At 37.6% G+C, this 16,419-nt stretch overlaps 1 protein-coding gene across 1 annotated transcript; it reads left to right on the plus strand.

Moving 5' to 3' along the window:
- The first annotated feature begins 233 nt into the window (after positions 1-233).
- ETNPPL (ethanolamine-phosphate phospho-lyase) lies at positions 234-16,096 on the plus strand. Its single transcript, XM_083367734.1, has 13 exons — positions 234-446; positions 4,813-4,931; positions 5,585-5,744; positions 6,238-6,312; positions 7,146-7,239; positions 7,531-7,647; positions 10,253-10,335; positions 11,404-11,629; positions 12,052-12,206; positions 13,108-13,197; positions 13,510-13,640; positions 14,685-14,752; positions 15,602-16,096. Exons 1-13 carry the CDS (start codon positions 394-396, stop codon positions 15,734-15,736), a joined length of 1,506 nt encoding a protein of 501 aa, XP_083223860.1. The 5' UTR covers positions 234-393; the 3' UTR covers positions 15,737-16,096.
- The last annotated feature ends 323 nt before the right edge of the window (positions 16,097-16,419 follow it).

Below are 16,419 nucleotides of genomic sequence, written 5' to 3' on the forward strand. Positions count from 1 at the left end.
ATCTACTTAATCGTTCCTGGACCGTCTCCCGGAGCCTCCACGAGCTGCCCTTTCGCAGCGTGGCCTTTGGTGCCAGACCGCCGCTTGGCAAGCCGTGTTGCTTAGCCCTTGGAAGGCGGAGGGAATCATTCTCTCTGCACGTGACCAGCCGGAGCGAAAACAGCCGTCCCTGAGCTCCCCCTCGCCCGGCTCTGCGGCTGGTCTGGCGCGGCCTGGGACCAAGATGGGAGGATCGGGGATGGGCAAGGAAAGTTGGCAGCGGACTATGGAGGCGGAGTCCGGCGCCTAGGCGGCGCGTGATATAAGGAAGATGTCCTTCGCCGGCAGGACTGCCACCGAGCGAGTCCCCGACGGCTGCAGAGGTCAGGAGAGCTTTCGGGAGCGGGCAGGAGGATGGAGGTGTATAGCAAAGCGGAGACCCTCGAACTGCGGAAGAAACACATCGGGTGAGCTGAGAGGGCAAAGCCCAGGAGCTGGGGAGATGGAGCGGGAAAAGGACGGTGGCATTCACCCGCGCAGGCTCATCGCAGGGTCGCCTCCCCAGTCCCCAGTCCCCCTTTTTCCCGACGGACAGTCCTCGTCTATCTGAAAAAGCGACACCCCCCCACATGGGAAGTGAGCCTGTGCGCGCCCAGAATAGGATTAGGGCCTCCCACTGGCCGGCTTAGAGTTGCGAGAGGCGGCCAGCGAGACCCCCTATCAAGGCGGGGTTCAATCCCTTCTCGCCAGGTCAAACTAGGAGTTGAAGGAGAAGCAATTCAAGACAGAGCCAATGCTCAAACCACGGCTTTCTGCTCTATACTGATACCCCAGGACAGATAGATCTTCTGGAATAAAGAAGGCTGTGATTGAAATGAAAAGATAAGCAAAGGCGAGAGGAAGATTATTGGAAATATTGAAAATGTTACCCAAAATAGCACTTTTTCTGTCCAGCTCCAAACCTGTTACTTTCAGAAAGGATTTAAAATGGAAAACACATGCAGCATGTAACAACTACCCTTGGTTTACAAGCTTCCATGGTTCTTCATTTTATTAGTTTATTATTATTTCCCCTATAGAAACCCCAAACCTGGCTGGAGGTTTCCCTGAGTTCAGCAAAGCTTCTGTTGCAACTGCATACATTTTAAACAAATCTTAAATAACTAGACAGATTGCTTATTGCTAATTAATTTTGAATTAAAGGTTGCATTTTAGAAAGTCTTCATTTTGATGCATCCTACTTTTACTAACTTCCAGTGACATTTACACTTACAGTCTACCGTACTTACTTTTATTTTGTAGTGTGTGGAAGTCCTATGAATAATTAAAATACTTCACTTTTTCATGTAAAGGCACATGTTGAATGATAAAAGCCTATCTTCCACCCCAAAATCATCCTTGCTTTCATATCTTGGTTTCCAATAACTATTTCTGTAAATATAGTCACATTAACACCTAGGAGACTAGATCAGTGCTGATTTTCCTAAAGGATATTGTAAATACACTAAGATGCATGAATCATGAAAGGTTCAAATCACCTTTTATTTGTTTCACTATTTTATCATAGTTATCTTCTTTAAGTGAAGTGCATCTAGCCGTGATATTGATTCCTAGGTATTTTATTTTTTTGACTATTTCTATGTCCACAATTCCAGCCAATTTTTCTTTTTGTTTATTAGTCATATTTTTAACAATCGTCTTAGTCTTATGTCTATTTATTCTCAATCCAGCAACTTCACCATATTTAATTAATTCTTCCAGTAATTTTGGTCCCGTGTGGTATGGGTCCTCCATGATAAAGACCAGATCATCCGCAAATGCTTGGAGTTTAAAAGTTTCCTTTTAAATAGCTAATCCTTTTATCTGTGGATCATTTCTAATTGTTCTCGTTAGGACTTCTAGTGTCAATATGAACAGCAGTGGAGATAAGGGGCAACCTTGCCGTGTTCCCTTTTGTATTTGAAATTTCCTAGATGTTTCCCCATTAATAATTACTTTTGCTTGCTGGTTAGTATAGATTGCCCTAATTATGTTTATAAATTTTTCACCCATAGCCATAAAATTAAGTTGTTGATATAAAAATGACCATTTTACATTATCAAAGGCCTTCTGGGCATCTAGAAATAATAACGCCATCTGTTGTCCGCTGTGTAGTTCGTAATATTCTAATGTATCCAGTATTACTCTAATATTATGTTTAGTTTGCCTCTTAGCAAGGAAGCCATTCTGGTCTACATGTATAAAGTCATTCAGGAATCTTTTAAGTCGTTCAGCTATGATTGTTGTGAATATCTTATAGTCCGAATTGAGTAGCGATATAGGTCTATAATTTTGAATTAAAGTATGATCAGTATTATCTTTCGGGATAAGAACTATATTTGCCTCAGACCAAGATTTAGGCGTTCTTGCATCTTCTAAACACCTCCAGTAAGGGTTGTGCTAAAATATTTTGTTGTTCCTTATAAATTTCTATCGGGAGACCATCAGGACCCGATGCTTTATTGTTTTTTTGTTCATTAATGGCCTTTATCACCTCGGACAACCTAATTTCTTCGTTCAGCATATTTCTGATTTCCTCTGTAACCTTAGGTAATTTAGCTTTTTGGAAACATTCCTCCACTTTCTCCACGTCTACCTGACTATCCTCTTTGTATAATTGCTCATAAAATTCCTGGGCTATAGTTTTTCTCTCCTCTTCCTGATAGTGTATTCTCCCTTTGTCATCACATAGTTTACTAATCCAACTTTTCTCCTTTTGTTTTTTCAATTTATATGCGAGCCATCGGCCCGGTTTGTTTGCATTTTCAAAAAAGTTTTGTTTTATGCCTCTCATCTGTTGTGCTAGTTTCTCTTTATCAAGAATATTAAGCTTATGTTTAATTAAATCCATTGATTGTCTGATATTCTTTTTTTGTGGATCTTGTTGGAGTATTGTTTCTAATCTATTATATTCCCCTTCTAACCTTTTCCGTTGTTGTTTTTTCCCCTTGTTCTTATTTATCATATATGCCATAGCTACCCCTCTCATTATTGCCTTGGCTGTGTCCCAGTTATTTTGTACAGAGGTGTCTTCAGCTTTATTTTCTTTGAAGAAGAGAGCTAATTCTCTCTCCATCTTTGATTTGAAATCATCTTCTTTTAAGATTGATCTTTGTAAGGTCCATCTAGATATTTTTTTCGAACCTTTCCAGCTAAATTTCATGGGGTTATGGTCTGCCCAGGTACCTGTCTCAATACACACCTCTTCAACTTCGGAGTTAATTTCTTTTGTCATCCATACCATATCAATTTTAGACCATGAGCTATGCCGATTAGAGTAATATGTATATTGTCTTGCCTTGTGGTTTCTCTCCCTCCAAACATCCTGAATGTTTAAGTCTCTAGCCAAATTAAAAAAAGATCTCGGTAATGTTCTTCTTTTCCTTTTCCTAATCATCTTGCCCATATAGTCCAGATTCATATCTAAAATAGCATTAAAGTCTCCTAGCAAACAAATCTCATCATGATCTATGCTGCGTATCTTATTATGTAGTATTTTGAAGAACTGTTCTTGATTGCGATTCGGGGCATATATCTCTACCATCATCACCTTCCTATAATTTATTTCAACCTCAACTATCAATATTCTACCCTCTTTATCATTATAAATTTCATTATTGGGGAGAATTGCGGTTATCAAGATGAATGTCCTGCCCAAAATCTTGTTCTTGTTCCAAAATATTCCAATACAACTTGACTCCAAATTCTTCCGAAATCTGAACAATTTTGTTTGGCAAGGGAAAAAACCAAGAATCAAAATGAAATACTTGCAGGATACAAAGGAAAAGGGGGGTTTTGGATTGACAGACTGGGAGTTATATTACCATGCCGCGGCGTTAAATTGGATTAGAGAATGGATAATTTTGAGATGCATGAATCATGAATTGGATGAGATGAGCCAGAGTTAGATGCCAGTGTCGACATGCTGACAAATCAGTTTTATATAATCATTGGCAACTGTACTTGTAACTCTTGCATAACCAGCCTGCAGATGGTTGCCTTCCAAGACAAAAATTCTGTAGAAACAGATACGGGTTGTTTCTTCAGGGTTTTTGCAAAACACTATTGCAAAAAAAAAAATTAAAAAATTGTCCCTGCTAGTATATATAGAACCTTCCAAACATAAAAGTAGACAGACTTGTAAGTTATTTAAGTTGGGTTTTTTCCTCAATAACAGAACTGTGTTGTTGATTCGTCCTCCCTTGCACACAACTTACCCTGCAGGAGGAACCTTTTCATTCCCAGGCACAAATTGAGGACAGGTCAGGCAGGAAGTGGGGTGGTGGTGGTGGTGGAGGTTGGTCTCCGTTTTTGTGTTTAAAAGGTCTATTATTTCAAAATGGTTTCTTGGTTAAAACTTGATTTAAGTTCTTAGCTTGGAACAGAGGAACCTGATCACATGGTTTTCAAACTGGATTGTTGGAAAAAAAAGTTCTCAGTTAACAGATTGTAGTAGAACTGAGATTCCTATTCAGATACCAACTCCATCAACACTTGCTATCATCACTAAGTGTCTTGCAGATTAATGGCTGAATTAGCTAAACTGAATTGCCATGTTAGTTGTTTTGCCCTGGCACGGCCTTTCCTGAAATTCCTCACATTGAACAATGAAAGTGCATGCATCATGAACTTCAGTTCTGTTTAATGTATCGCCAAGCGGATTAATAGGTCTCAGTGCTAAAGGACCACTGAAAGTAAAGAATGCAAAGCATTTACTGTTGACTGTGTACATGTAGGCCTAGCAATGGTGTTGAGCTGATCCAAACTAAAACAATTTGATATCATCTCTTGCAGGCCATCTTGCAAGGTTTTCTTTGCTAAAGATCCCATTAAGATTGTGCGGGCTCGTGGACAATATATGTTCGATGAGAATGGAGAAAAATATTTGGATTGCATTAACAATGTAGCACATGGTAAGAATTTAGGATTCTGCTAATATCCCAACATCAACTAAATCAAATTAGCAAACTGATTCAGTATTTTGCTGTCTTCTAATACAAACAATGGCATGAAGCTCACCCATTCTACCAGAAATGTCTCAATTAATAGACAAAAGTACATAAATTTTCATCATCCTGCTTGTCAAGTTTAGAAAGGAAAGCTTAAGTAAGGGAAAAATGAATTTCCTTATAAAGGTGGATATAGAGGAGCATAGTTCACCATCTGTGTCTTTCTAGGGTCATGGGGACAGATATGCTGAGCAAAAGAAATATTTTGATAAGTTGCAGGATCCAATCTAAGTCGGTCATCAGGACCAAATTTTTAGTCTTCCAAGCTTTTGGGCTTGTGCTAGAGCCCTTACTCAGGGAACTTCTCTCTCTCCAGAATGTGTGCATTGGGATGTTCCATGTGTTGTATGGTCAATTAAGATGTTGAAGGTCAGCATCCTAATTAACAATTAAAAGTCACACACAATCAGGCATCATCTAAATTTGCCTTAATTTTGATATGTATCCGTGGCAATGATAAAAAGGAAACCATTAAGTCAGGACAGAATAAAAACCTTACACTGTGTTGCTAGAGAGATCTGTGGACTAATAGGTTTCCTATACTTGATCCTTTTTAGTTGGACACAGCCATCCTGATCTGGTCAAGGCCGCAGTGAAACAAATGGAGCTGCTTAATACCAATTCTCGATTCCTGCATGACAATCTGGTCCAGTATGCCAAACGCCTCACAGCTACTCTACCAGAGAAGCTTTCTGTTTGCTACTTTGTGAACTCTGGGTATGTCAGAAGGACTTTTCTGCCAGTTCCCTGGATCATAAGAAGGCTGTTAGAAAGAAAAAGAAATAAAAATCTCCTTTCTCCTTCATGTAGTTGAGGACATATTGGTTTTCAATGACAAATGGTTGCTGCAATTTATTTAACACCACTTTTGCTTAATAAATCTTGCTTTGAAAACTCTGTTAGAATCATGCTTAAATAATTAACTTTATTTTTGGCAACTTCCAAAGAGCCCTACACATTCTATAGGTGTGTGCAAACATGTATGGACAACATTTTGGTTTTAATGCCCAAAGAGAATCCTGTTATATCATGCAACTTTTATTGTAATTCAGGCAGTTGCCCTACTTTATCTGATTGTATCAGATGTAACCTAACCTGCAATATTAATGTTTTAATATTATGTTTATACTGTAAACACATTCCTGCTGTTTTCTGATTATTATGTTTTTGGCTAAAACCCCTGAATTCCTTTTCTAATACTCTTTTACAGCTCTGAAGCAAATGACCTTGCTTTGCGCCTGGCTCGGCAGTATAGCGGTCACTATGATGTAATAACCCTTGATCAGTAAGTGTGCAGAGTGTGTAGATGAGAGCAGCTCTTTGCAACATAAAGTAATAAGTGCTACAACAGCTGATTCTCCATTACCTTGAATCACAAAAATGGAGGCATAGATTGGAATGAATTTCCATTCATATAGACATTCAATTTGACCTATACTACCTCAGTCATTTATATGAAATGTGGGAAGAGGGATTGGTTGATCTGTCATTATTCAGTAGAACAATTTTATTTACTTATTAGCATTTACAAACAGCACATAGACTTATATACTGCCCCTTAGTGCTTTACTGTGTTGACTGGGCAATTTATAATGTCCACATTATTTGCATATTGCCACCAACAATCTGGATCCTCATTTTACTGACCTCTGAAAGATGAAAGACTGAGTCAACCTTGATCCCATCAGGATTGAACTCTAGGCTGTAGTCAGAATTTGCCTGCAGTAGTGCACTTAACCACTGCATCACCAGTGGTTCATTTAGTTACTATTATACTAACGATAGTCTGCTTTTACTTTTGGTGTTAAGATAGATTTATTGATTTAGTCAGTCAGTCATCAAGTTGGTATTTACTCTTAGCAACCACATAAATTTTCTTCAGGGTGATCCTGATCTTTTAGATGTTCCAAAAATAACACACAGAGGTCTCCTCTAATGTTACCTTAGGAACTCTCTGAGGAGGAATTAACTGAATTATATTAATGGGCCCAAGGTCATCTGGTCAGCTGCATGTTCCCCTGGAGACTTGGACCTTAGACTGAGTCTTCCCAATCAAAGTCCAAAACCTTAATCATTATTCCTGTATTTTGAATCATACTGTACTCATAATTTTTTCAGTGCTTATCATGGTCATGTGACATCCTTGATTGATATCAGTCCATATAAATTTAATCAACTGGGAAAACAGGCCAAAAAGGAATTTGTACACGTGGTGAGTATTTATTATATTTCACTTTAAATTATCTAAGTTCTCCCTACCAATGTATTCTGACTGTAGATTCCTGCACATGCCTACATAGAAGTAGGATCTACTGAGCTAAAATGCATTATCTGTCATTATTTTTGTGTAAAAAGGCTTAAAAAGAATAATTAGTATATACTTTGCATGAATTCATACTCGAGAGAAAGGGAGAGATTACTGGTGTTTAAATACAGCTTTGGTATTTCTTTTGGAAGGAAACGCATTGAAATGAATATTTCAAAGATTTGTCTTGACTTTTAGGCACCGTCCCCAGATATTTACAGAGGAAAGTATAGAGAAGATCATGAAGATCCAGCAGGCGCTTATGCTGATGATGTGAGAATTATTATTGAGAAAGCTCAAAAGAATGGCTGTCAGGTACATAAGCTCTTGAAACTTTTAAAAAGTGTTCTCTTGCCCCTTCCCTATCCATCAGTATTCATCCTGATTAAGACCACTTAATTATCTTATATAATTGAAATCTTTCATTTTTTAACAGATTCTGGATTTTAAAGTATACACTATCCCCTTTAATTCATATTTGCGAGTTTTACAAGCACTGTTTTAAATGAGGACCCACATGGGTTTTAAAATATGAATGAATAAATCTGGATTTCCCCTCCCCCCTCGTTACCAAGACTACATTCTTGATAACTTTCATGGCTGTGCACAGGAAGTATCCTACTAAAAGTCTTGTTTTCTCCATCTGTGCTAAGCACAGGGAACCTGTTTTGCAAATTAATGTAATCGTGTAACAATAGCTGAAGATCCACAAAACTTCCATCTGTGAACTGTAAGCAGTATTTGAGTGGATATCTTCTATCTGAAGCCAAAAATGAGCTGGAATGCATAGAGTGTGCAACTCGTAGCAAAATTACAGTTCCTATTACATCAGCCCACCCGGTCAGTCAGAGAAGATATGTTGCATACCCCGTCAGTTGAGGAACTTCAAGTGACGGGACCTGGGAAGAGTACCATTGCCCTGTGGAATATTCTCTCCTGGCCTTCTTTTCATGACTCTGTGGCCTCGTGTAGGGAACCAGGACTGGCGAGTGCCTTGAAAACTCTCCTTTTCGATTATTATTATTATTTTTTAATCCCATTTATATCCCGCCCTTCTCTGAAGACTCAGGGCGGCTTACAATCTAAAGCACAAATCAATGTGCTTAGTAGTGTTTAATCAGCCTTACCTCTTTATAAACTATTAAATTTATAGGCTATATTTAGATTTAAACATTTTATGGACACTGCCTGGCATCCCCTTTTTGAGGGATATGAACAGTTCAAAAATAAAGAAAATCAACAGATTGTTCCATATTACTAGAAGATTATATTGAGAGCCCAACAATTTCACTTCATGTCTTCTTTTAGATAATACTGAACTCAGAAAATATGTATGGTTCAATGGATGCCCCAGAAATATGTTTTACAGTTCAGTTTACTTCTGATCTTAGTAAAGGGCTTCCAGTAAGTCATTATCTGTCTCACTGAGCTTCCAGCAAGTTACATAATAATATATTAACTTTGTTTTAATGTATAAAGGAAAACTAGGTACTATATAATAAAGCAGCCTTCCCTAACCTAGTACTTTCCAAAATCGTTAGATTACAACCCTTGCAATTCTCAGGCATCATGAAAACTGGTTAGCATTTGGCTGGAAAAAAACCCACACGTGAAATAGAATTTAGAATTAGAAACTACAAAACCTTATCCACCAAACTCAACCAAAATAAACACAAAAGGATAAAAGGACAACAAAAGACAATGTAGTGTGATCGAGTTTACAGTAAATCACTCTAGTTAGTTAAAAGTCCAATTAAGAAAGGCTAAATAGTGCAAATACCTGAAGGTATACATTTTAACTTATTTTCTCCAACTACTTTAAAGTCCAGAAATCTGCTATCAGTCTTTTAATTCCTTAACCAGTTTTTTTAAAGCAAAATCTAACAGATAGTTTTCTATTTTCTTCCCTTTGTCTGTTTCTCTCCCTTTTCAAATACATCTTTATAGGTTTTGGTGCCGTAGATCTGATAACGTTTTACAGACAATGGGGAATCTTCTACTGCCTGGCTGTAGTGTACCTCTTCAAGTCTATGTGCACTTCTTTACACGTTACCGCATGACCTTCTTTCCAGGAAGACCCTCCTGCCCAACTACCATGGATCCTGCAGATTCTCAGGGAGGGTTGCGCAAAGTGTGGGAGGCAGTTAAATAGGAAACGTGCTCTGCAGGCAGTTTTGGGGGACAGCAATGACTTAATGCTGAGGGCAAAAAGAGAAAAAAGTAAGCTTCATGTTCTGGTCTACCCAAAGTGCTGATACTGATTCTTGATTTGACATAATGTCTTTGCGTTTGTTTGCATTGTTTTCATCCCCAGCAACTGGAATTATTTTATCTGTAGGCTTCTTTTTGTCAACTGGCTCTTTTTGGGGGGGAATTTTCTCATTAAGTCTTTCGTAAAGCAGGGGTGTCCAAAATTTCACTCTGTGGAACTTTTAACGCCAGGGAATATGTTTAGGTATCTTAGCTGAGTGAAAGGAGATACAACTGACTATTTCAGTGTGCCATGAAGAATAAAAGAACTTGCCAAATATTCTTTTCATATTTGGAGATTTGGAATAATGAATAATTAATTAAAATATGGAACCTCATCATTTATCAGATAATCTGGAAGTAAAATCTCTCTGGATATTCCATCTACAGTAGGTATGTACATATGTTGGTACACCTTGAAAATCAATCCAACACTTTCTCCATAAATAGTTTGTGGTGATTTCATAATTCAATTGAATGCCTGAGCTGGCATTGAAAAATTGGGCATCCCTGTTTACTCATAGTGATGCATAGAACTGCCCAACCTCTTTGTTCATTTATCTTCCTTATTTTGATAGCTTACATTTGATTGTTGGGTCATTTGCAAAAGACTAGATTGAGGACCATTCTTTCTTCTGTAACACCTTCTGCAACATCTTCTCTGACTTAGATTGCTGCCTTTATTGCTGAATCCATGCAGAGTTGTGGAGGCCAAATAATTCCACCTGCAGGCTATTTCCAGAAAGTGGCACAGTATGTATAGTGCTTGGAATGGCTTAATTGTAGCAAGACAATTAGTAGGAGTTCTCTAATCTACTATCATGCCTTCCTACAATTTTCAATATAGTCATATAGCCAGCATCTAAAAGTCCCAATATTATGGAGGGCACCAGATTGGTGAATAGTAATTTAAATTTGCCCCATTCTACCTATTAAGGAATAGCGGTTTTTGGCTGTAATTTTTGTTCCTGAAGTAGCAGACAACTTATAACAAGAAGATTTTGTCAAGTAATTCAGTCCGAATAGCAATGATGGTGATTTTTTTCACTCTAATATCTTAGAATGCACTGTTCCAAGCTAATGTATACTTTTAGGGCAGAGGTCCCCAACCTTTTGGGCACCAGGGACCAGTTCTGTGGAGAGAGGTTTTTCCACAGACCGGAGGGTGCGTGGTTTTGTGTGCTGCCTGCATCTTGTGAATGGGGCTTTGCTTGTTTGTGCAGCCTGGTTGCTGGCCTGCCACAGCCCGGTATTGGTCCACGGACTGGGGGTGGGGGACCCCTGCTTTAGGGAAACAGTGTTTGAGAATAGTTATCATGCCACCGAATATTTCCCTTGTTTTATTTTTAGCATTCTTAGAGCAAACTAGTAATTTGAAATCAATATCGTGTATAGAGTGAATAATGCAAAGAGTGGTTTAGAAAATAATTCATGCCTAGCACCCCTATAAATATATTGAGGGAATAGTTTTATGAGCGATATGCCTCATGATTTTTCTGATCAAATTTAGCAATTTCAAATTTTTCATTTGATTTTGTTTTTCGATAACTAAAACCTAACTGTGTGTTGGGCCCCAGGCAATGTTTCAAGTCCACTTAGTTTCAGGCTCTGATAAATTACTTTATAAAGAGTGCAGTATGTATTTTATCAGTAGTAATACTTGCAATTCTCAGATCTTAAAAGGAGCTTTTTAGGAGCTAAATTTAAAGTTCAAATAATTAATTATTTTATCCTGTGGGAGAAAGTTACAAATCTATGGTTAGAATTTATCTAAAGTCATAATGAGAAATCTGAACTGTTCTGTTTTTTTATAATGTTCAGATTTGTTCACAAAGCAGGGGGAGTTTTCATAGCAGATGAAGTCCAAGTTGGATTTGGTCGAGTTGGGAAGACTTTCTGGGCTTTCCAGCTGCAAGGTGAAGACTTTGTGCCTGACATTGTCACTATGGGGAAGCCCATTGGCAATGGCCATCCAATGTCTTGTGTTGTTACAACAAGAGAAATTGCAGAAGCCTTTGGTGCCTCGGGGTTAGAGTACTTCAATACTGTGAGTATCATTTTTAATGTTATAATCAGATAGTTAAATGATAAGTTCTGATTAACAGAATACCACTCAATGATGTGATATACAGTGTTCCAATATGGAAGTGATATACAGTGTTCCAGTAGTATTTACACTATTAAAATATAAACCAGCCAGTCTGATTTATAAAAGAAAATAGAATATTTGATTACGCAATTGAGAAGCCTGATCAGGTGATTTGTGTACCTACTCAGTATGTTACTGAGATGCTGAATGTTAGCTCTATACTATTTCATTCTTATCATCTCTAAACTGAACTTTGACCACACAATCTTTCAAATAGAGAATGTCAAAAACTTGTCTCCCTCTGTGAAATAAGGTCATGTTCAGGGAAAAGAGATGTTTGAAATAAACTGCCCTACATTCTCAACTATTCTTGCTTTCAGTTTGGTGGCAACCCAGTATCTTGTGCAATTGGTCTGGCTGTCTTGGATATAATAGAACAGGAAGATCTACAAGGTAATGCCACACGCATTGGAAACTATCTCATTGGACTACTGAAGGAACAACAGATGAAGCACTCATTGGTGGGAGATATCAGGTAAAGTAAATTTACTTTTAGGTTTGTTACCATCATACAGAACAGCATAAAAGAAAACCTATGCATTGGTCAAATAAACATTATCATTACATACTGCCCTAAGAGTCCAATAACAACTAGGACTGACCAAAGTAATGCAAGACTAAAAATTATGAAGAAAGGATAGTTAATTCAAGGTGTAGCTGCCAAGCTATTTACTAGTTGTGGTGAACATAAAGATATCTAGCCTATGCTGAAAGAATTTTACAATTTCTAGATATAGTTTAGAATGATGATGCTTAACTTTTAAAGGTCAACATAGATTAGAAACCGTGTTTCTGAAGAAGTATTTGCTTCTGTACCAGCAGAATTGGTATGGAACGAGATACCAGCTAGAACTCTTACTGTCTATGTTAAACAAAGAAAACTTCTTCAAGGGTGGCTACCTACTGCAAATTTTCTTCATGTCAGTTAAGACTAGTTTATACTTAGTTAACACATTTGATTACTATCAAGATGTTATATTGTTAGAGATAAGCTGTTCTGACATTCATTCCTGTTGCCACATCTCTGCTGCATGCAGAGAAAGACTAGCCCAAGAAGCATTGCCTGTGCTCCGAATTCAACGGAAAGCAGAGGGAGAGGTCAGAGAAGTTAAGATGGCCTGCACAGTACATGTAGAAAAGAGGCAGAGTTTCAGCTGCATGGTGGTGATTGCCATCTTGACTTTTTTGACCCCTTTCCCTATGGACACCCTTGTAGAAAAGTCTACTTAGCACTCAGTAGCTTTTGCACACACAAGCACACACACAGAAAGGCAGACACATATAAACACACACAGCTCGCATGGAGTGACATTGTTTAATAGTGAAATGTGGTTTTTGTACTGTTACATTTCTCTGATGTCCTTTATATTTTTTAGAGGTGTTGGCTTATTTATTGGTGTGGACCTGGTGAAAGATCAACTAAAGAGAACGCCCGCTACTGCTGAAGCCCAGCATATCATTTACAAGTAAATATGTTTTTGAAATGTGATGTTAAGATGAAGTAAATAAAATTCATATCAAGCAGGAGCTCATTTTTACCTATTTTTCCCCCAAGAAATTATCCCTTCCAAAATATAGAGTGCATTACCTCCTGCCTTTGAGGCACCATTATAAATTGCTGAATATATTATTGCTGTAAGCTGTCTTATTCTCAAAATGTGCCACCACCAAAAATGTTACTAAATTCACCCAGATTAAAAGTAGTTTTAAAGTAATTTCTTAAAATTAAACATCACATATTTTTCTTTGTGTTCACTTTTTTGCTTCTGTCTAATTAGGCTGAAAGAAAGAAAGGTCCTTCTGAGTGCAGATGGACCTTACAGAAATGTCTTGAAATTTAAGCCACCCATGTGCTTCAACATGGAAGATGCAAAGTTTGTAGTTGATCAAATTGATGAACTCCTTACAGGTAAAGTATTATTTTTTAATCCCATTTATATCCCACCCTTCTCTGAAGACTCAGGGCGGCTTACAATCTAAGCACAAATCAATGTGCTTAGCAATAGCCTTCATCCTATGTATATGCCTGCTTATTAGGGCTTTCGCCCCCCCCCCAAGCGGCATTATTACAAAGTCAGCTTATTGCCCCCAACAATCTGGGTCCTCATTTTACCTACCTCGGAAGGATGGAAGGCTGAGTCAACCTTGAGCCTGGTGGGACTCGAACCTGCAATAATTGCAGGCAGCTGGTGTTACTTAAGGAGACATTAGCCCACTGCTCCACCAAGGCTCTTTTTGCTAGAATATTGACTTTGTCTAGTTTTTTTTTAAAAAGCCGCCCTCTAATAATATGCCACTGTATAATAGAAAGAGATTGGTATTTAGTCATTGACCCACAAGAGAAGGAGTAGCGGTGGGTACAGGCAGTGGCTATAGCTTTGCTCAGTGAAATCTATGGCTCCATTCCAAGGAGAACCTGGCTAGTCCAAACTAGGGAAAAAACAAGACTTGATCTTTAAGGCCAACATTTAATAATTCCAGAAGCATCTGCATGATCACTGTGCATTGGGTCTTAGTCTGTCTATAATCTGATCCAATAAACAATACTTACAGCTTTCAGCTCTCAGCTAAGCTTCTGTGTAAATTTATTAAATTAATATTGTATTCAGGTAACTGTAGTTAAAATGTATGCATTGAACAGAAAACTACTGTTTTACAGTTTAGACAAGCTGGACGCTAGTATTGTTTATGGACTACAAACTGATGATTTAATAAATTTAATAGTTTTTTAAAAAGACAAAATGTTAAGAGAGATTACATGGATTTGGATTGTCCAATCTGGTGCTTCCAGATGCTTCAATCTTAGACTTCAATCTTACAATCCTTATATTAAGTGGAAGTGAATTAGGTGATCTTCAAGATTCATTTGTGTGATTGTGTGATAGCTTTTATTATATTTCTTTATACTCAAAAGAGGTTATTCTTAATGGAATAAATTTGTTTTGTGTTCTAGATTTAGAAGAAGCAACTCAAAGCAGGGTTAAGAACAGTCTACCTACAAATACACAGTCTAAAAGAAAAGTAAGTTTTGAAAAAGCAAATTATGTACTATTACATTGCTTCATTTTCTACATAATTATAATAATACATGTACAGTCATTAATATTGGATCAAATATTTCCAGTCTGTGTCACTTTCTCATGTATAGTTTCATTAGTCATTCCAACATTAGTCCATCAGTTCACAAATAGAATCTACAAAAATATTTTGAAATAATGTAAATGTTTTCTTGCTTTTTCCTCTCAAAAACTCCATTTTATTAATATATTTTCTAATCTAACATGAATTCTAAGATACATATTATGTGTGCGCATGGACTAATTAGCATGGGCTAATGCCTCCTTAAGTAACACCAGCTGCCTGCAATTAGTGCAGGTTCGCATCCCACCAGGCTCAAGGTTGACTCAGCCTTCCATCCTTCCGAGGTAGGTAAAATGAGGACCCAGATTGTTGGGGGCAATTAAGCTGACTTTGTAATAATGCCACTTGGGGTGTGTGTGTGTGAAAGCCCTAATAAGCAGGCATATACATAGAATGAAGGCTACTGCTAAGCTTGTAAGCCGCCCTGAGTCTTCGGAGAAGGGCGGGATATAAATGGAATTAAAATAAATAAAATAAAATGTGTATATACCTGCATAGATATATACACACACTTACAAGAACTACCTGCATAATGTGAAGAGATACAAACTCTGAATATCAATATTCTGATCAGTTCATTCATCCAATCAATCATGTCAGATTGCATGCATCTCTTGGAACTACATAAGTGAAAAGCAGGAATGAGAAATAGTTCTGGCTGTTCTGAATAGATCAAATATTTGTTGAAGTCAGTTTCTGCTTGATTCTCAAATCATTCATTTCTTTCAGTTGCCTACTGATGGGAGTTCCCAGTTAGAATCCAACAATGAAAACATCATTCCAATTAATGGAAACATCTGCAGACATGAAAATGGATTTTCTAGTGAAAGCCATACAATGGCTTGTAAAAGAATTAGGACGTGAAGCAAAAGGATTTCCTGTATAGCGGATGGTGTTTAAAGAAAAATGGCTTCAGTCTAATACACACACACACACACATACACACACACATTTATACCTATACATATACATATATGTATGTTTGTTGTTTTAGTTTGTGATAATTAAACTGTCCACAAACTTGGCTGGCACATTTATTTTTAAACCTTTGTCAGAACATTGGGTAAATGGAATAAAACAATGTTCTCTTCCTTCACGAGATTCTCCAACCTTCTCATGAAGGTTCTGATGAAGATAGCCAAGCAGGAGAAGAATATCTGCAAAACAATGCTGATTAAGTTTTTACAAGATTGTGGGGTCCTTGGTGTTCTCTAAGCTTAGGACTCCACAGTTCTACCCTGAACTATAAATATTATTTTCTGTCTTTCAAGCTTGACAATATAGTTGTCAGCTCTAAAGCTACCAGGTATGTGTTACAAGAATCCAAATTACCGCTATATATATAATCAGTCACTCTTCAATGTCTCTATGATTCTCTGTTAATAGTTATCTGGAGCTGGTAGCCTATTAGCAAAACAAATATTTTCCAGATTCTTCCCTGCTGTCAGTTGCAAGAAGTTAATCTTCAAAAACAGAAAACTCAAAAATTTTATTAAATATACACCATTTTGGCACAAATCTTTGTACTATGTATTAACCATGAATAT

The sequence above is a fragment of the Vipera ursinii genome (genome assembly GCF_947247035.1).
Source record: "Vipera ursinii genome assembly, chromosome: 7".
Lineage (NCBI taxonomy): Eukaryota > Metazoa > Chordata > Lepidosauria > Squamata > Viperidae > Vipera > Vipera ursinii.